Source organism: Microtus pennsylvanicus, chromosome 1 (genome assembly GCF_037038515.1).
Source record: "Microtus pennsylvanicus isolate mMicPen1 chromosome 1, mMicPen1.hap1, whole genome shotgun sequence".
NCBI classification, from domain to species: Eukaryota; Metazoa; Chordata; class Mammalia; order Rodentia; family Cricetidae; genus Microtus; species Microtus pennsylvanicus.
This window is the reverse complement of record NC_134579.1, coordinates 93,638,389-93,658,811: the sequence shown is the minus strand read 5'-3', so window position 1 is coordinate 93,658,811 and position 20,423 is coordinate 93,638,389. Positions and strand designations below refer to the sequence as shown.

Genomic DNA, 20,423 nt, shown 5'->3' with positions numbered 1-20,423 from the left:
ATCCACTCACACCCACCAATCACAACGGCCTATCCAACACCACTGGCATTGACTGACTGGCATTTCTGCTTTGGGGGGCACTCATCTGGCTTTAGGCACAGTGTAAAGCTTTGGGAGCCCCCGAGTCCCTCAGAGGAGGGCGAGAAAGGTTAAGGAGCAGGTAAGATCAGCGCTGACCGCTGGCCGCAGGGCGCTGCTGGTGATACTTACTGTAGGAGTGGCTGCTCACTTCCGAGGCAAATGGAGAATGGACAGACTTGGGCTGGCCTCTGGCCTTGAAGCCCCCCTCCATCTTCCTGGCTTTGGCAGCCCTTTTGTGTTTACCTTCTCTGGAGGGTTTCAGAGACAAGCCAAGGCCTTTGGCCAGCGCTTTCCTGTCCTTGCCCAGCAGGCTGTCATATGGCGTCAAGAACCTGCCACAGCCCCCACTAGCTTTCGGTTTTCCCCCGGGACTGTCGGAAAACTTGAAGGGTGACTTCAGTTTGTCTTGCTTTGTGAGGGAGAGGGCTCTGTCTAGCTTGCTTGCCAATTGCTCCTGGTCGCTCGCCATCTTTTTCTTCTTAATCTTTAGCTGGGGAAGGAAGGTTGGGTCACAGAGTAAGACATACAGCCAAACAGGACAGCGAGTCTCTGGTCACAATGCTTATGAGACTGGGCTAACTCCTGTCCCGTGTCCTCTTGACTCGTGGCAAATCACTGAGCTAGTCCTCAGACCTTGCATCTAAAATGGGGCCGTCTGTGTCTATCACGAGGCTACTAGAAAGATAACCAGGGTAAGGTACACAAAACATTTATTCAGGCCAGTGAGACGGCTCAGCGGGTAAAGGTACTGATGCCAACTCTTGACCTGAGTTCAATTCCCTAGAGAAAATAGACTCCTGCCTCCATACACACCTGACACATATGACCCCCGCGTGCACACGCGCACACACAAGTGCATGTGCGTGTGCACACACACATAAATAAAGTGGGGAATTAGAGAGAAGGCTCAGTGGCTAAGATCCTGTAATATTCTTGCAAAGGACCTAAGTTCAGTTCCTCACACACAACCCCTGTAACTCCAGCTCCAGGGGCTATGATACCTCTCTGTCTTCTGGATGCTGTGGGCATCTATCTACATTAATGTGCACACATACCCACACCCACACACTGATATACATTTCAAAACAACAGAAATCTTTCTAAAAATAAATAAAGCACTCATTAAAAATGCCCATCCCTGGGGTTGGAGAGAGATCTCTCTGGTTAAGCACCCTGGTTGCTCTTCCAGAAGATCCAAGTTTGATTCCCAGCACACACAAGGTAGCTCACAACCATCTGTGACTCTAGTTCCAGGAGATCCAGCGCCCTCTTCCGGTCTCCATGGACAGTGAACGCATGTGCGTATTGTGCACAGACATACATGCAAGCAAAACACCCACATACATAAAATTAAAAAAAAAATTAGCTGGGCGGTGGTGGCGCACGCCTTTAATCCCAGCACTCAGGAGGCAGAGGCAGGTGAATCTCTGAGTTTGAAGCCAGCCTGGTCTACAAGAGCTAGTTCCATAACATGCTTCAAAGCTACAGAGAAACCCTGTCTCGAAAAACCAAAAAAAAAAAAAAAAATTAAGATGCCTGGCCTAGTAATCACTTATTAAAAGCTGTTACCATGGTAACAATCCTAGCTGGCAATGGCTTTCCACATAGAAGAACTTTGAGAACGCAAGGCTACAGATGGGCGGGAGAAGGTAGCTAGCTGAGCCGACGAGAGCCAAGACGAGAAACTGAGCCCAGAGCATGGCAGGTCTGCTCTACGTCTCCGCCTCCCACAGCAGCTGCCGGAGGCTGCTGCTCAGTCTACACCAGCCCGCCCGACTAAATGGGTCAGAGCTGCCAAGACAACGGCTCGAGTGTGCCTTGGATGCTGGACCAGGGAGACTGATCAGAGCTTTCTCAGCCTGAACGTCTCCTTGCGCGTCTATCGCCAACGGTAGTCATCTGTAGAAACGAAATGTGCAGTTTCAAAGGCATCGGTGCTCTGCCATTTCAGGGCGCTGGCTGTGTACGTGACAGCAGGTATCTCTGGCAGGAAGCGGCGGGGGAGGGGGGAGTCTGGAAGGTCGGTTGTTAAGAAAATTAACAAATTATCTCTCACATGAGAGGAAAAGAGATCCTGGCATACAAAAAGTGGCCATCTTTTCACGCTTTAATTTTATAATTTTATTTTGGGGGTTTTTGTTGTTGTTTTTGCTGGTCTCATTTTTTCAAGACAGGGTTTCCTTGTGCAGCCTTACTGTCTTGGAACTAGCTCTGAAGACCAGGCTGGACTCCAACTCACTGAGATCTGCCTGGTTCTCCCTCCCAAGGGCTGGGATTAAAGGGGTAAACTTTTATTTATTTTGATTTTCTTCTGAGACAGGGTCTCACTATAAAGCCCTGGTTGGCCTAAACTTGCTATGTAGACCAGGCTGGACTCCTGAACTTGCTATGCCTGTCTCTGTACACACCACCATGCCCTGATAGCTTTTTAACTTATTTTAATCCAGAGTCGGCTGTTCTGGCTAGTCTCAACAGCCAGCTTGCCCCAGGATCCTCCCAAGGTTGGGAGTTACAGATCAACCACCATGCCCACCCCAGCCGTGCAAAGGTTCTAGGGATCCTAACTCCACTCATCATACTGGGACATCAGAGGCCTTACCCACTGAGCCATCTCCGCAGCCCCAAAGCGCTGGGGAAATGAGAAATTACCCCTGGAGAACTCAGACTGAATCACAATGGCACCAAGCCCATGCACAACACCAAGGTGTTCATTAAACAATTACACTGCTAAACAACGGAGTAACCGCTATTTGGTTACGCACTTGCGATCTATCCTCCCGCTTGATTAAGCAGCGTCTCAGTGCACACAAACCGACCTTGCTTTTGGCCCTACCTCTGCCTCCTGTTACTTTGCCCGGTCCCTGATGTCTCCTGGGCCTTCCTTTTCTCCCCACAGTGAGGAATTTAGCTCTTAGCAGTTTCTCTACAGCAGTTGGGACCAACAGACCTCCACAGAAAAGGTTCACTGTCTCCAGTATGACCTCCAGCCCCCCAGGTTGAGGATTGTGTCCCAGTGAGTCTGCAAGACTGAGTTTACTAACCTGACTCATAAAGTCAGAGGAAGATTCGTGATCATCCCAGCTCTGGTTCCTGCCCCGGGCTTTCGCCATGCCAATGAGAGCATCTTGGTCCTCCTCGGATCCCTTGTGTCTCTTCCTTATCCCGGCTCCCAGATCGTAGTCCTCTGATGTCAGGAGGGACTTGCTGCTCAGCCTGAAAGTCAAGCACGCCATGGGGGTCAGCACCTCAGCCAGGCCATACTCACAGGGAGGGGGTCGTCCACCCAGGTGGCCCTAAAGGGTTGGGCTCGAGATGTAGAAAGAAACAGTGACAGACACCAGAACGAGCAGTGTGGGAAGACAGATGATTGTTAGGGAAGGAAGCACAAAGAGAGAAGGGGAAAAAACTCCATGTCAGCATCCTCCACCAGCCTCTCTTATGCAGTTTCAATAGGCAGACAGACAGACAGACACACACACACACACACACACAAGAATCAGTAAGGCATATCTTTACCAAAATTGTACCAACAGCAAAGGTCAGAAAATACTGCGGAAATCTACCATGGTGGAGGGGAGATTCTATCAAAGGCTGGGATGGAGGGAACCCCTGTACGGCACCTCCTTTTCTGGAGAGCAGGGACACAGACATGTCTCTTGATTCATGAACCTGCCTGATTCTCACACTGGGGTGACAGGCATGGGCCACCATACCTTGTGCATGGGGGCTGAACCCAGTGCTTTGTGCATGCTAGACCGTTATCCCTCCCGCATGCTAGACCAGACCGTTACTCCTCCCGTCTCACTGTTATTATCCCCAGTGCCCTTGTGACTTGACTGCTTTTTAAATATCTGAGGAAAGAGAGACTGGAGGCTCAGAAAACTGACACTGGGCCCAATGTCACAGGAGCGGTGGGGCTGGGACACAGCAGAAAGTTTAGCATAATGGCGACACTCCTGATCACTAGGCCTGCCTCGCTGGTGGCCCCATAGCCTCTCTTCTATCTTCTCCTGTGGCTGGTGAAAGACATATGTTCATCTCTGTTCTTTCCCCAGTTGGGAACATCCAAGGTTAAATGCAAGATGTGGCAAGGTGGGGGCCATTTTCTCATGACAAGACCATGAACACACACACACACTACCGCCTCGCCTGTGGCCGCTCAAAGCCCTCGCCAACCTAGTACCCGCGCCCTTGTGTACCAATACAGGAAACTGCGCAACCTCTTTCCTCAGTGGACCTCATGTGGCCCATTTACAGGTACACGGGAAACCTGGCCCTGGAGAGAAAGAGCCCTCACCCAAACCAGCATTCAAGCCAAACTCAGCTGGCTGCAGTGCCACCCAAGAGGACCTTGTCCCCAGAAAGCAACCCTGGTATCCTGCAGGATCCCAGCAGACAGGGATGTATCCAACCTGTCCTAGAAGGCTGGAGTTGAAGTGATACTTCCATCGGAAGGAGTCACGGAAAGAAGCAAGAGTTAGTCCCTGGTGGTGGTGAAGTGAGTGGGGCAGGAAGGCGGGGTCAAGTGTTTAGGTTAGAGTTAAGTAAGCCACTGACGATCTTTCTTTTCGTTCTCTTGGCTCACCCTCCTAGACTGGGCAGCGCTCCGGGCTCCCTGGGAGCTGCCGTTTAGGGATCAGAGCACCAGACACTACCAGGTCCCCTGGCGCTCAGTGGTGGGCGCCTTAGAGGGGGGCCCTGCTCCTCCCTCCGAGCTGGGTACCAGTCAGTCCCCGATCCACCGAGGGGCCAGCCTTACTTTCCGCTACCGCTGTGGCTCTTCCCTCTCTTGCAGGGGGGCGACAGGGCGCTCGGGGTGTGGGTCCGTTTCCGTGGCCTGCCAGGGCCTCTGCGTGCCATGCTCCTATGGGCATCCTCGTGCCTGTCCCTTAAAAAGAATTCACAGGCTCGGCTGGGAACCTGGGGTTGGCGGGGCGCGGAGTGGGGCACTTGGGTCCACGCACACACCTGACGGCTACCACAATCGACCTACCAACCAGATGTCCAGGATGGGGTACAAGCTGGGGAGACACTCACCCTGAATCCCGGCGGCGCTGGAGCTTGACCAGCTCACGCTGTTTCTCTTTGTACCGCCGCTGGACCTCTGCCAGGCGCATCCGGAAGTCCAGCTCCAGGGCATCCATGTCTTCCAGGGATGACTTCATAGCAAACATCTGGAGGGAGACAAATGAGGACGCTGATGTTTCCTGATGTCCCACCCCGTGTCGATGACTGACTTGAATCCCACTGCTGTGCCCATTTTTGGTTGGATTTTAGAAACAGTGTTTCATGGGGTTGAGGCTGGCCTCAAACTCAGCACATAATCTTGGCCTTTTCATCTTCCTGCCTCTACTTCCTGAGTATTGAGGTCACAAGCAAGCACTATCAAGTAGTTTTACATGGTGCTGGGCCCAAACCCACTAAGTAGCCTGGCCTGGACCTCTCAGCAATCCTCCTGTCTCAGCCTAGCAACTGCTGGGGTTACAGACATAAATGGTCAAGCCAGGTGATTCCATCCCCATTCCCTACTTCCTGGGGACCCGCCTCTTCTCTATGTTCAGGACCCTCTCATGCCAACTTGGCCAGGTGGTAGCCACACCTAAGCAACTACACCCTAAGACATGGTTTAGTGAGGACAAGTGTGTTATGGACTTGCAGCGGATGGCAGCTACCCAAAACCACACAGGCAACAAAGGGCATGGGCCTCACTGCCAGTCTGCTTCCATTCCAACACATCACAGTGAGCCCAAGGGACATGCCTGACACAGTGCAAGAATACAGAGGCCACGAGAGGGGAAATGGCCCACACGATGAAGGATGGCCAGCAGGACTCCCGCCCACCAGCCTCAGCCTCCCGGGCCGCAGGAGAAATGGAGGTCGTCAGGCCTCACCCTTTCTTCCTTCTTTTGCATCCAGCTGTATTTCTTGTTGGAGCTCAATTCGCGTGGAAGCCGCAAGTTCTTGAGGGGGTCCGAGAAGGGGCTCTCTAGCACTTCCTTCAGCATGTGGCTGCTGGCCGCCAGCAGGCTCTCCAGCGAGGGTCGCACAGCCAGGTTTGGCTCTGCACCTAGGGAAGGGAGAGGGACAAGTGAGTCAGTACTGGGACCTGGACCACCCGGCCAGCCATCCTGAAGCCAGACCAAACTCCCAGAAACTGCAGTCAGCTCTGGTTCAACTGTGGCCACACGGCCACGGAGCACTGAGATCTACTGAACTGAAGCCGTACTGGGATGCAGGGCACTGTCAAACACAGGAGGACGCTTGGACCTGGGGCATGGAACGGCTTTGTCCCTGCGGTGTGACCACAGGCCGGCAGAGGCTCCTTCCCAGGATGACTGGTACCCATCTCACGTTTCCACTTAATTTTCTCACTGGCGAATGTGCTGTTCCCCACATCAGAAAACAGGTCCGGGGAAGCAGGTTCACACCTGTTACCCCAGCATTTGACTGCCTGGGCAAAAGGACTTCCCGCCTTCCAAAAAAAAAAAAAACAAAAAACAAAAAAAAAGGGGGGGGAAGCATACTCAAAAACGGCAAAGCTGATCAGGTAAGAGGTCTGCTGCTCCTGCTCAGGGGCTGAGTTCAGTTCCCACCACCCATGCTCCACAGCTCACAGCCACCTGTAACTCCAGCTCCAGAGGACCCAAGCCCCCTGCGCCTGCACTCACGTGCACACATACACACTTAAAAATAGTATATATACATTTTTAAAAGGACGGGGATGGGCGCACACCTTTAATCTCAGCATTTGGGAGGCAGGAGCAGGTGGGTCTCTAGACGTTTGGGGCCAACCTGGTCTTCATAGTGAGTTCCAGGCCAGCCAAGAAAGAGTACACAGTGAAACCCTGACTCAAAAAACAAACAAGAGAGAGAGGAGAGAGAGAGAGAGAGAAAGAGAGAGAGACAGAGAGAGAGAGACAGAGACAGAGACAGAAACTACAAACTGGATCGGGGAAATGGCTTACTGGGCAACTGTGAAGCACTGAGCTCAAACGCTCAGAATGCATGTACAGCCCAGCACAGGAAGACATACCTATAGCTCCAGCGAGACAGGAGTTAACAGAGGAAAATCCTCAGAAACTCAGAGAACCAGCTAGCCCAGCACATCCTGTCGCAAACAGGTATAAAGGGACACGGACACCAGAGGCTGTTCTCAGACCTCCACACACATGCCGCGGCATGTCCACATCAACGCTAACACACGTGTGTGTGTACATCAGAAATGCACAGAAAAGAATGTATTTAAACACAAATCAAGCAGAAAGATGTAAAGACCCCCCCCACACACACACACAGTCTCCTCTGGGCAAGGATGTGACACAGTGTGCCGGAGTTCCAGGACTGTGTTGTCATGTTCTAACATTCCTAACACACCCAGCCTCCTGTATAAATATTAAAACACAATGGAGGGCTGGGGGTGTTGACGAGGTCGATGCAGTTCTTCCTAGATCCCCAGCACGACGTAAATAGGCGTACTGCCGCACAATAATCCCAGGACCTAGGCAGTAGTAGTGATGGGTTCAGGAGTTCAAGGTCCTCCTTGGTTACAGAAGGAGTTTGAGGGCAGCCTGAGCTACAGGAGACCATGTCTGGTTGCGGCTAGCCTGTCTCAAACTCCAATCCTCCTGCCTTAGCCTCCCAAGTGTTAGAATTAGATCTGCATCACCATGCCTGGCTATTTTAATTTTGTTTTATTTTACTGTGTGTGTGTGTGAAAGAGAGAGAGAGAGACAGAGACAGAGAGACAGAGAGAGAGATGGAGGAAAAGAGAATGTTCTACATCTACACAGTAGGTATGAGAAGGTCAAAGGACACTTTCAGAAACTGGTTCTCTTTCCATCCTCGGTTCTAGGGACTTGAACTCAGGTCCTCACTTAGCAGCAAGCACCCTACTCACGGAATCCCTTGTCAAACTGACATTTTCTCTTGGATCTTAAATCTAACCAATTTTGATGTACCATTCAAGCATGCTTGAGAAAAATCACACAATCACCCACGTCTGAAGGCCAAAAGAGTGAGCGTGAATGATCCCAGCACTTATATAGTAACCAGGTCTCAAAGTCCGGTTCCCAAAGCAGGCTGGACGTGGGCTGTCATGTTGGCTGGATCAGCGAAGTCGCTCTGCATTTCCCCACTAGATGGCAGCAGTGCTCTCCTGAACCGCCAGGCCTGCTGCTGCGAACATCCCATTCGGCACAAAACTCTCTCCCCTCTCAGGGAAAAGCAGTGGTTTCGGTTTTTATTTCATTTTTTCCCAAATTTTTATTTATATATAATTACAAACCTTTCTATTTTGGTTTTGTTGTGAGACATACAACTTTAGCTGACCTGGAACTCACTACGTAGACCAGGCTGGCCTAGGTAGGACTCTGCCACTTGAGCGCCGGGATTAAAGGTGTGTATATCGCCACGTACAACTATTTTTTTTTTATTATGTGTTTTTTCCGGTGTGTGTGTGTGAGTGAATTCACATGGGAGTGCACTCCATGCATTTCCACAGTACACGAGAGGTTCAGAGACCAAGTGGAGTGTCAATCCTTGCCTCCTTCCTTGTTTGAGAAAGGGTTTTTTGTTCTTGTGTGTATAACGTCACAGGTCAATGAACTCAAGAACCCTAACCTCTACCTCCAATTTTGTTGTAGCAACAGGAATGCATACCTCTGTGGCCGGGTTTCTATGGGTTCTGGGATTTGAACTCAGATCCTGGCACTTATGTGACAAATGCTTTACCCTTGAGCCAGCTCCCCAGGTCCCAGCTGCGGATCCCGTACTGCAAAAGGCATGAACTCCAGTGGGCCCATGGGGCGGAGTCTGAGTTCTTACTAGGGTTCTGGGTAGCCGGGCAGGCCCACAGGCACGGAGGAATTACTGGAGGCACCAGTGAGAGCAGGGAGCCCGGCAAAATGAGGTCAGCGGAGAGAAAAGTAGAACAGGGAAGAAGAGAGAGGCAGAAAAGGGAAGAACCAATCTGGGGATGCACAGGGAAAAAAAAAATCTCAAGATGATTTCAGTACCCAGATTCAGCTGTATCTAATGCTACTTCATCGTTGCTCAAACTCTGGTTCCAGGAGCAAATAAAATCTGTCCCCTTTTTGGGGGGAGGGGGGAGAGGGACAGAGACAGGGTCTAACACAGTAGCCAAGCTTCAAATTCAGTATGTAGCTGAAGATGACCTTAAAGTCTGAATCCTCCTGCCTCCGTCTCTTCTCGTGTCCGGAGTACATGCCTGGTTTAAGAGGTACTGAGGATGGAACGTCCGCTACGTCATGCATGCTGAGCAAGCCCTCTACCAAGCGCGCTACATTCCCTTTATTTCATTGCACTGATTTACTTGTGTGTGCGCATGTGTGTCCATGCACACGTCCATACTGCAGCACATGTGGAGCTCAGAGGACTTTTGGGAATCTATTATCTCTATTATGTAGGTCTGGGCTCAAGACCATCAAGGCTTGGTGGTAGGTGCCTTTACCCACCAATGCACCCACTACCCTGACCCAACCTCTCTCCAAGCCAATCTAACATCTAAAAAACTCCTGCACGTATTCATACAATACCAGGGGAAGGAGACAGAACTGGAGGCTTAAGTCCATCATACAGCTATGTTTTCTCACTCCTCCCACATTCACTTTAACACTGGAGACTCAACCACTGAGCCACACCCCAGCTCCTCACTGGGGGATTCTAGGCAGGGGCTTTACCACTGAGCCACACCCCAGCCCCTCACTGGGGGATTCTAGGCAGGGGCTCTACCACTGAGCCACACCCCAGCCCCTCACTGGGGGATTCTAGGCAGGGGCTCTACCACTGAGCCACACCCCAGCCCCTCACTGGGGGATTCTAGGCAGAGGCTCTACCACTGAGCCACACCCCAGTTTCTCACTGGGGGATTCTAGGCAGGGGCTCTACCACTGAGCCACACCCCAGCCCCTCACTGGGGGATTCTAGGCAGGGGCTCTACCACTGAGCTAATCCTTAGCCCTCTTTTTGCTTTTTATCATGAGATCAGGGTCTCAATTAATTGCCTAGGCTGGCCTTGTATTCGATCTAGCCCAAGCTGGCCTTAAATTCACAATTCTCCTGCCTCAGCCACCCGTGTAACTGGGATGATAGCCTGTGCCACCAAGCCTGGTTTTAAAATTAAAAGCAAAAGCAAAAACAAACAGAATGTGAGTAAGACATACTCTGGGAGCCTTGGAAGTTTTTAAGAAAAGAAACAACCTAAACTTATAAAATCTACTCCGTAGCCCAGGCTAGCCTGGAACCACAGAGAGAGACCCGCCTCAGGTTCAGGAATGCTGAGATTACAGGCACAGACCACCATCACTGGCTTTTACCAATATTCAGAAGAATCCCAGACACCTTCAACCCAGAGCTTACCTGTGCCCTCCTGGCCCCTGCGGTCCAGCTCCAGCTCGGCTATCTCACTCAGCAGGGTGATACCCTGCAGGAAGCTGTGCTCCAGGCCTAGGTTGGGGGCAGCGTCCACCTTCTCCCCAGCTGGGACCCCAGCACCCAGAGAGGGGAGAGGCCTGGCCTGAGGCAGCTCGGCTGCAGCTGCCAGCGCATTCATGCCAGCCAGCGGGTCCTCCAGGCCTGGTGGGAGTGATTCAGAGCAGCTCTCCTCTAGATAGCAAGTGCTGCCCGGGGCAGGTGCAGTCTCCTGGGCTTCTAGGTTCAGACACTGGCCCTCTGGGACGGGCAAGTCACAGTCAGAGAGCTCCAGGCTAGGCTGAGGCTCAGTCAGGGACGCCTGGGGCAGGCTGTCCTCAGGTTCTGCCTCTGCCATGGGCCCTTCCATTGGCACGTCCAGGGGCACCTCCACTGGCTCCTCCTTAGTCTCCACCAGTGGCTCAGGTGTCAACTGTGTCCCCAGCTCCAGGGCAGCCATGCGGGGCTCCGTCCTATCTGGCAGTTCTAGCTGTGGTTCGGCCACTTGTGCAAAGTCCGAGGCTTCAGAAGGCTCCCGACAGCCCTGACCCGCTGTGCTCAACGCCTGGGCCTCCAGCAGGCCACCTCCGCAACCACCAGCAGGGCTCACAGCCACCATGGTCTCTGGGACAGGCAGAGCCAACGGTGACTCGATGGGAGGCAGCTCCGTGGGGCCCTCTTCGACATCCTCAACCTCAGCCTTCACCTCACGGTCAACCAGCGGCTGCTCCTCTGGGCTGTCCCGGGGTGGCTCTGGGATCTTGGAAGGTGATAGGCAGATGGGTTTGTCTTCTGGAGACAGTGCCAGGCGCTCAGGCCCATCAGCCGGGAGTGGCACGTCCGGGGCGAGGCCATCGGCGTCAGCAGCCGCGGTGGGCTGCAGCAGGAAAGGGTAGGGTCTCCCGTAGTGTGGTGGCAGGGTTTGGAACGGGTACCTGGGGGGGATATCTGCCAAGGACAGAAGAAGTCAGAGAAGGGGCTCCCTAGGACTCTTGACCTAGCCTCACAACCTGCGACAGAAGACACAACCTAGAACCAACTGCGCCTGCACGGTGGGGAACACCTGCCCCTGCTGAGCCTGAAACAACCCACAAACCTTCTACATGTAAGGCAGCCACCATCTTGTCCTCAGCCTTACAGTCGTAAAGGTGAATAGGGACTGAACCAGAATCAAAGGTTTACACAAGGTCTATGAAGATCTGTCTCTCAGCCTGGACTGTGTACCACCCCGATAAAGCATGCATTCAAAAATCTCATAGCAGCTAGGTGTGGTGGCACAAGCCTTTAATCTCAGAATTTGGGAGGCAGAAGTCCACAGACCTCTGTGAGTTCAGAGACATCCTCAGCTATACATTGAGACACTCTGTTGAAACACAACAGAGCAAAACCCTTCACGGTAACAGTTTTATCCTAAGAGGTAGGGAGGAGGGAGTGGGATGATTGTGGCTGCATCAGGCCTGACCTCAGGCCTGGGCAATGCCCAACAGGAACCCCCCACACCACAACAGTTTACCAGAGAGAATGCTCGAGGCTAGGACTACGCTTACTCCTTACACCAAAGGGCTCTAGAGAGGGCCAACCGCCTGCCCAAACCAACACGGTACTAAGACAGGATTCTAATCAAAACCCAAATCCTCCCAGGTACAAGCTCACGATCTGCACTGCCCCAGAAAAGGGGACACATACCTCAGAGCCCAGAGCCACCTGCGGCCAGCACTGATGGACACAGGACACTGGGACCGCATGTGTGTGGGGTCAAAGAGGTTGCCCAGATGGGAACCTCTGCATGTTCCCAGGGAGTCTCAGCAGGGACTGCACGCAGGATTAACAAGGGCAGTCTGTGCTCTGAGCATCCCTCCTGCATGGAGGCTATGAGGGCCGTGTCCCCCGTCCCACCGTCCCCCCACCTCTACGCTAACAAGGGACCGAGAAGAAATCTCAGCTACATTCTCATTCCAGAGTTGGACAGTGGGATATACAGAGTGCTCAGCCAGAGATTAAGTGCATGAATGAGCGAATGAATGAATAAACGAGCCGGTGAATGAACGAATGCACAGTGAATAGACAAGAATGAGGGACTGAACCAGGCCTCCAGTGAACACTCAAACTCGGTGTCCACGGCCAGGCGGCCCCTGTCCTGCTTTCGCACCCACCTGTGAAAAGGGCCTGGAAGGGGCTAGGCGCCTCCTTCTCCACCTCCAGGTCTTTCTTCTCCACCACGTTCTCGGGAGCCTCTTCCTTGCGGGTGAGGCCAGGGGTAGGTGGTGGGGAGGCGGGCGGTGGGCTGCTGGGGTGCGAGCTAGGTGTGGCAGGGTAGGTGTAGGCCGGTGGCTTAGACACATCCTCGACCTTCTGGATAACCTTGGCCTTCAAAGAGGTCACGGGGGAGGCTCGGGGAGAAGGGGGTGGGCTCACAGCCTTGCCGTGGGTGCCTGTGGAGCCGGCACTGGGCTTGCGAGGCAGCAGCCCTGGACCAGCAGCACTCAGGCCGGTCTTGCCCGTGGTCTCCAGGCTCCTCTTGTTCACCTTCTCCTCCATCTCAGTTCGATGCTCCTGGGCTTTCAATCGCTCCTGCTGGGGAATGCGACAAGGGGTAGGGTCAACACGGCAGGAGCTGTCATCACCAGCCCTGTCCCTGCAGACTCCAGCTCCAGAGACTATCAGACAAGATCCAGGCCACCCAGGCCTCCCTGTCCCAAGGCAGTACCATAGACCTTCCACTGTGTCTCACGTATAATAAACAGGGCATTCTATGGAACCCAGTGGGCTAGAGGGCAGGGCACAGAGCCTTGGCTGTTACAAGGAGGGTCCACAGCCTAAAACCCTTGACACCAGGACTCTGGCCCAGTTGGGCCCCTCACAGCTGCCGTGAGAGCCCCAAGCACCCAGACCCCAGCACCCCGCGCTGGGCTCGCACAGGGTGCAGCACTGAGCTGCCTTAGCCAAGCAGCACTGAGGCACTGACAGCAAAAGGAAAACCTAGCTCTCCAACAGCCAGAACTCACAGGGGCCTGGCCGTACCCCAGACACACTCCCGCAGCCGCCCGCTACCTAAGAGCTAAGTAACTAGCCATTACTAGGACTCTCGTTGCCCGGAAGCAGAAACTTCAAGACCAGAGAGGGTAAGTCCCTAGCTGGAGAACACAGAGCTTGAAAAATCTCAGTGCGACTACCCAACTGATTACTCCAGAGCAGCTCCTGCCTGGAGACAAAGAGGCAGGAGGGATCCCTCTAAGATCCCTTGGGTATCCAGTTGCAACGCCTCCGATCCACAGCTCACCTCTGTCATGTTTTTTTCCACTGCTCACTGGGTCCTGTCCCTAGCAGGTGCCATCCACCACACCTTAGCTTTCCTGCCCAACCTTCCCTTTGTTCCTCTGTTCAGTCGGATGCTGCCTCCTCCAGGCAGCCCTCCCTGACCGCCACTCTCTTCTCTCACCGCGGGGGCCAGCCAGGACTCACCACCAGCTGTGCACTCCGCTGAAGCTCCAGGGCCTGGGCAGCCTGTTGTTGCAGGTACAGCAGCTCTTGCTGCCGCAGAAAGTGCTGCTGGGAGAAGAGCTGCAGCTGCTGGGCGTGATGCAAGGGGCTGCGGCCTGGCGGGTACAGGGCAGGCCAGAGAGGAGGCACTGCCGCTCGCTCCATCAGCTCAGCTGTGAAGACAGACAATGGGGGGGCTGCACCTACGGTCCCAGGTCCTGTGTGGGCTCTCATCCCATTTCTAGAGGGAGATGATGAGGTCCAGTGCAGACAGCCAGGCAACACCAGAGCCGTGGCTCCTGCTGCTTCCTTGGCCTGGAATACTGTTCCCCATGTACAGATAGATGCCCATCCCTCAACCAAATCCCCAAGTAGATAGAAAGTCCTCGAAGGTCACGGTTGGAGCAAGCCAACCTGCAGGATGATACCAAAGCCACCATGGGGACCCCAATCCATGGTCTGCAGAGTGGGCCCCAGAAGGGACAGGGACACCCAGGCCCCACAGACCCTAACTGAATCTCACGGAGTTGCCAGGATCTGTCTCTGGACAGGACTGAGGTCAGCTTTCTTGGGCCCCCTTGTCCCCACCCCAGATGCAGAGCGGTCCCAGCCCCATGAGAGGGCAGCACCTGGCTGTGACATAGGAGTCACTTACCAAAATGAGGCAGGTGATCGCTAGGGATAACCACTAGCTGGCCAGACTGGGGATCCCTGACGAACTGGTAAGCCGATGACAAGGAGCCCCCTAAGCCGGGTGGGAAGGCGGGGGCCATGCCCTGGTGTAGAGAGGGGGGTCCGAGGCCTGGGGGAAGAAATCCAAGTTCACATCAATGTCAGAAGGTTCCAAACCCACAACAGCCCCACGGTCCCTGATCTCCACTGAGAATCCCAAAGAACCCCGAGAAGAAAAACCCCCATGAAGCGACACTCACCGTAAGGGTGTCCAGCAAGCCACATGGATGTGCTTCCCGAGCGAGGCAGCCAAGGGTGCGCGGCCAAGTGCGCTGCGGGGTCAGCAGACCAGCGTCCTGAGCCTGCCAGCGTCGGGCCCCCAGTCACCATGAGGTTGGGGTTCAGACCGTTAGGAGCACAGCTGGTGGGGTGTAGTCGGGCCAGATCAGCCAGCTCCTTGCTTTCTCTGCAAAGGGGAACAGAGGTGTGGGAATAGCTGGTGGCCCAGGAATGGGGGGAGGGGGGACACAGCCCAAGGAGCAGACAGGATGAGCCTGGGGACAGCCAAGGCTCTGCCCATGGTGGCCTGGCTCTCAAGGACCATGGTGAGACTTAGAGGTCTCTTATCACCCTGACCCCACCCTCAGGTCCCCCAAGCCCTCACCGGAGCAACTTCTCCTGGTCCCGGTCCAACCGAGTCCCTAGCAGCCGGTCCTCCCGGTGTCTGGCTCGATCACAGTCATCATCAGTGCGGCCATGCCCTGGGGGCCCAAGGTAACAGTGAGTCCCCCACCAGCAGCCTCCAGATTCTCATTGTATCTTTCCCCACCGCTGCCTCCCCTTGTACATGCAACAGAACCTTCCAGCAACACAGATCCTTATGATCCGGGACCCCACTAAGGAGTCTCTGGCCCAGGAACTTCCCATCCTGTCCCTCGCACCCCAGGAGCCTGCTTGTTACTCATATGACAGCTGTGGTGGGAATAACACCAGCAGATACAAGTTGAAACACAATAAAATCTAACAAACCCAGCATGGTAGCAGTCTCCTTTGATCCCAGGACTCAAGAGGCAGAGAGACAGGTAGATCAGCCTGGTCTGCAGAACAAGTTCCAGGACAGCCAGGGCTACACAGAGAAGCCCTGTCTCCAAATACAAAGGCATGAAAATTAAAAAAATAAAATAAAATAAAACAACTGGGCATGGCAGCACACACCTGTGATCCCAACACTGGGTTGAGGCAGGAGGACTGATGTGAGTACAAAGCCAGCCTGGGTTACATATCAAGTTCCAGGAGTTTCAGAGTAAGATCCTATTTCTTTTTGTTGGCTTGTTTGTTTACTGTTTGAGACAGGGTTTCTCTGTAGCTTTGGAACCTGTCCTGGAACTAGCTCTGTAGACCATCCTGGCCTCTTAACTCAGAAATCTGCCCGCCTCCCGAGTGCTGGGATTAAAGGCGTGCACCACCACCATCTGGCTAAGATCCTATTTCTTAAAAAAGGTGGAAAGAAGGCTCAGTGGATCAAGTTACTACTTCCTGCCAAGCCTGAAGACCAGAGTTCAATCCCCTAAATCCACAAAGTAGAGAGAACGGACTTCTACAGACTGACCCCTCCGACTTCCACGTGTGCACAGCAGCATGTTGGTATGTCCATGCCTATACATACATATGAACACACAAAACAAATCTCTTTTTCATTTTTATTTTATGCATACAAGTGTTTGCCTGTATGTATGTACATGTACTACGTCCATGCCTGCCTGGTGCTCCAGGAGATCAGATGAGGATGTCTGGAGTTTCACATGGTTGCAAGCTGGGAACTGAATTTGAGTCCTGCACAACAGAAAGCCCTCTTAACCCACCTCTCCACCCAGATATATGTATTTAAAGGGCAGTGGTGGTGCACGTCTTTAATCCCAGCCCTAGGGAAACAGAGGTGGGCGGATCTCTGAGAGTTTAAAGGCCAGCCTAAAATGAAACCTTGTCTTGAAAAAGCAATGATGGAAGAGGAGGAGGAGGAGGAGGAGGAGGAGGAGGAGGAGGAGGAGGAGGAGGAGGAGGAAGAAGAAGAAGAAGAAGAAGAAGAAGAAGAAGAAGAAGAAGAAGAAGAAGAAGAAGAAGAAGAAGAAGAAGAAGAAGAAAGATGGGGTGGCCAACAGGTAAAAGGAGTGTGTTGCCAAGTTTGATGATCTGAGTTCAATCCCCAGAACCCACATGGTGAAAGTAGGGGAACCAGCTCCCACATACTGCCTTCTGACCTTGACACACCTGGGGTGACATGCCCATGCCCACACACGTCCACACACGCCCACACACACACACACACACACACACACGTATACACACTCATATGCACGTATACACATGCACACGCACACACAATAAACAAGTGGTTTCAAGGAGAAGAGGCTGGAATATGGCTCAGCCGGCAAACTGCTGCCTAGCAGCCCTGGGTTCTATCCCCGCCCCATGGGGGGCTATCAGGTATGATTTACACAGAAGAAGAGGATTTTAAGTTCAAGGCTATCCTTGAAGGCAATCTGGGCTACACGAGCCTCTGTCTAGGTAAATCAACAAATAAAACTGGTCACGTGATGACACAATCCAAGTAGCCATCCCTGGCCCAGTCCAGCAATGTCTCAGGTGACACAGACTCCCAACACGGGGTCTGATCTAGAGTATAGAGTAGGCCATGTGCAACTCGTCCCCATAGGCCAAGGGTCCACCTGAGCTGCAGAACTCAGCTCCTACACCTCAGCTACATTCCTGCACCCCTAAAGCCTCAGGGTCCTGAAGAGACCACACACCCTCTGGTTTCCCCAGAAAGATGGGGATGCAGCCATCCAGAGCACAGAACAGCGGCTGGGCAGAGTACAGCTATGAGAGCTCAGACATCCAAGGACCAGTCACGTTACAGACAGCCGAACAGCTTAGCACTGGACAGGCCAGTCCCTAGAGGCAGATGGAGTAGAGCCAGCAAGTGAACCTCAGGGCTGCCTAGAATACCCAAGTCCAACGCTAGAACAGCCTGATCAATTTTCAGTGGTAAGAGGACAGAGGTGGGACAGAGGAGGGAGGTGTCCCCTGGCCACCCGAAGGACCCTTTTCTCCAGAGCCACGGTCCACAGAAACATTCACCAAGCTCTTTGCTGTCACCAGGACAAAGTGACTGGATGGGCGGGTAAAGAAGGGCAGGGAAGGGAAGCAGGAAGCTGGAGCAATGCCACCTGCAGACAGGGAGGGAGACCCAGCCAGGGTACTCCTTGCCTCTGAGGCCAAGGAGTTCTCTCACTAGCACGAACCAGAGCCCTCCTGTGATGGTTAATACGGTCAATGTGCCAGGATCGAGAATCGTCCAGCAGGCAAAGGCCTGGGCATGTCTGGGAGGGGCTTCCTAAGAGGTTTCACGAGAAGTCAGAAGAACAATGCTCTGGGTTGCGGACTCAGGCTGGCCAGGGGACGGCTCAGTGGGAAACACAGGCCAGCCTGACAGTCTGAGCTCCATCTTCGGGACTTACACAGCTGAAGAAGAAAACAGATTCCTGAAAGCAGTCCTCTGACCTTGACATGTGTGTTCATACACACAAAATAGATAAATAAATGTAAAAAAAAAATTTTTTTTTAAGAAAAGTGTTCTAGGCGGTGGTGGCGTGCACCTTTAATCCCAGCACTGAGGAGGCAGAGGCAGGCAGATCTCTGTGAGCTCAAGGCCAGCCTGGTCTACAAGAGCTAGTTCCAAGACAGGCTCCAAAGCTACAGAGAAACCCTGTCTCGAAACCACCCAGGTGTCTCGCACACACCTGTAACCACAGCTCCAAGGGACTAGAGACTGGAGGATTACTGAGGCTGTCTGGCTGTCAGGTGAGCCAAGATGGGGAAAGAGGGAGGGAGGGAGGGAGGGAGGGAGGGAGGGAGGGAGGGAGGGGGAGAGGGAGAGGGAGAGGGAGAGAGAGAGAGAGAGAGAGAGAGAGAGAGAGAGAGAGACCCTGCTTCAAAGACAGTGGAAAGGGATGGAGGACACCCTCTTCTGGTCTCCACATGAGCACACAGCACATGCACCTGAACACACACGTGCACGCAGACACGTGTGCATACATCCACAGGTAAAGCGAGCTGAGCCCCAGCCCTCAGCTCTCTCTGCTTCCTGGCTGCGATCAACGTGAACATATGCCTCATGCTCCCGCCACCACGCCTGCCCCACCATAATGGACTGCATGCTCACACTGCGAGCCAAAATCAACGCCTGCCTCCTTCCTTCCTTTAAGTAAACGTTGGGTATCCCATCACTGCGACCAGGACCGCTGGAGAAATAACTAGAGCGGCCCCTCCCCCGCCGAGCAGAGTAACAGCAAGAGTGACAGGACCAGCCAGGTGCTGGGGAGATGGCTGGGCTGGTGAGGCGGTTGCTGCGAAAATGAAGACCTGAGTTCGAATCCCTAGAGCCCATATTTAAAAACTGAGCACCAGCCAGGCAACGCTGGCTCACACCTTTAATCCTAGCCCTTAAGAGAAATCTTATTTTTTTTTAAGGTGCATGCAAATGAGGAAGACACCTTTGGCCAACTGACAAGACTGACAGACAGACACACACACACACACACACACACACACACACACACACACAGCCCAATGGCAGAACTAGAAGCGGCTGTGCCCAGGAACCATGGAGAAACTGTAGCTAGGAAGGGAACGGCAGGTTTGAGGCATCACAGAGCTCAGAGAAGCCACCCAGAGTTCCACAGCTGTGCCTGGAAATCAGAGCCTGAGCTCATGCTTCCTTGTCCCAGGGGAGACGCCACGTCAACCAGGTTCACACGCTCCCAAGGGCTCAGCCATCTGGGAAGGGCACGTGCCACTGGTCTCTGTGTCTGAGACCAGCTGTGGTATGGTGTTTGCCGCTAGGGCCCCAGAAAGAGGAGGTGCCTGGAGTGTAGCCTAGGCTCGGGGCCACGAGTCTTCTGTACACAGTGACTGAATTGCCCTGGGTTACTTCCTGTCCCAAGTGTCACCTGCCACTAGACACCAACACAGCAGCCTCTATGCCCAAGGCCACTAGGCAGAGCTCCAGGCCACTCTCTGCAAACTGGCTGGCTCCCAAAGAAATGTGACATGACCGTCACACCTGACCCCATGCTCTGAGGTACTCCACCCCTACCCATGTGACTCTGTAGCTACCTACGGTTCACAGTTCACTCTGTCCAGTCACCCCACAGAGCCAAGCCCCTGCCCTGGGCCAACACCATGGGGTCCAGGTGTCGTCATCGCCCCCAACCCCCCACCCCCACCCCGCATGCTGCCAGTCTCTGTCTCTGCATGTCAATCAAATGCAGCCCTCCCCCATCTTAGGGACACTCTGTTCCCTCCACTGAATTACTCAATGTAACCTCAACTTCAATTGACATCTCGTCTAGGAAGGAACAAGCCATCCTGCCCCCTTCCTCTCCGCCAGCACGTCCCTCACTTCTCATCTCTCTCGCTGAACCTAGCGCAGCGCGGCTGTTCTACCTGTGGCTGGGTCACTGTCCCATGACCTGCACCCGGATGTATGCATTGCAACTGCTTCGGTTCCAACAGTGCCACCCACGGCTGTCCACTTCTTCTCTACAAAATAATCCCACAGAGGGAAATGCAGTCTACAAACAGCAGATGCCAGGAAGAACAGATTTCTGGGAGAAGAGTGAGCTATGCAGAAGGAAAGGCACCTGTGAACACCCTGGAGCAGGACCCTGCAAAGAAATGGTGGAGGCCAAGAGGAGTCAAAG

General features: G+C 53.5%; 1 protein-coding gene across 8 annotated transcripts in view; it reads right to left on the bottom strand.

The window, feature by feature from the left end:
* Tnrc18 (trinucleotide repeat containing 18) overlaps positions 1-20,423 on the bottom strand; it is a 92,490-nt gene that overhangs the window by 36,493 nt on the left and 35,574 nt on the right. For 4 of the 8 annotated variants that reach the window (XM_075974063.1, XM_075974100.1, XM_075974073.1 and 1 more), the window contains 11 exons: positions 15,326-15,422; positions 14,922-15,127; positions 14,645-14,791; positions 13,972-14,162; positions 12,663-13,083; positions 10,459-11,457; positions 5,973-6,148; positions 5,119-5,255; positions 4,841-4,969; positions 3,123-3,294; positions 211-571 (listed from right to left, as the gene is read on the bottom strand). In XM_075974063.1, the coding sequence (XP_075830178.1) occupies positions 211-571; positions 3,123-3,294; positions 4,841-4,969; positions 5,119-5,255; positions 5,973-6,148; positions 10,459-11,457; positions 12,663-13,083; positions 13,972-14,162; positions 14,645-14,791; positions 14,922-15,127; positions 15,326-15,422 (3,036 nt within the window). The remainder of the gene's footprint in view (positions 1-210; positions 572-3,122; positions 3,295-4,840; positions 4,970-5,118; positions 5,256-5,972; positions 6,149-10,458; positions 11,458-12,662; positions 13,084-13,971; positions 14,163-14,644; positions 14,792-14,921; positions 15,128-15,325; positions 15,423-20,423) is intronic. The other 4 variants (XM_075974082.1, XM_075974125.1, XM_075974091.1 and 1 more) reach the window with 3 other exon arrangements.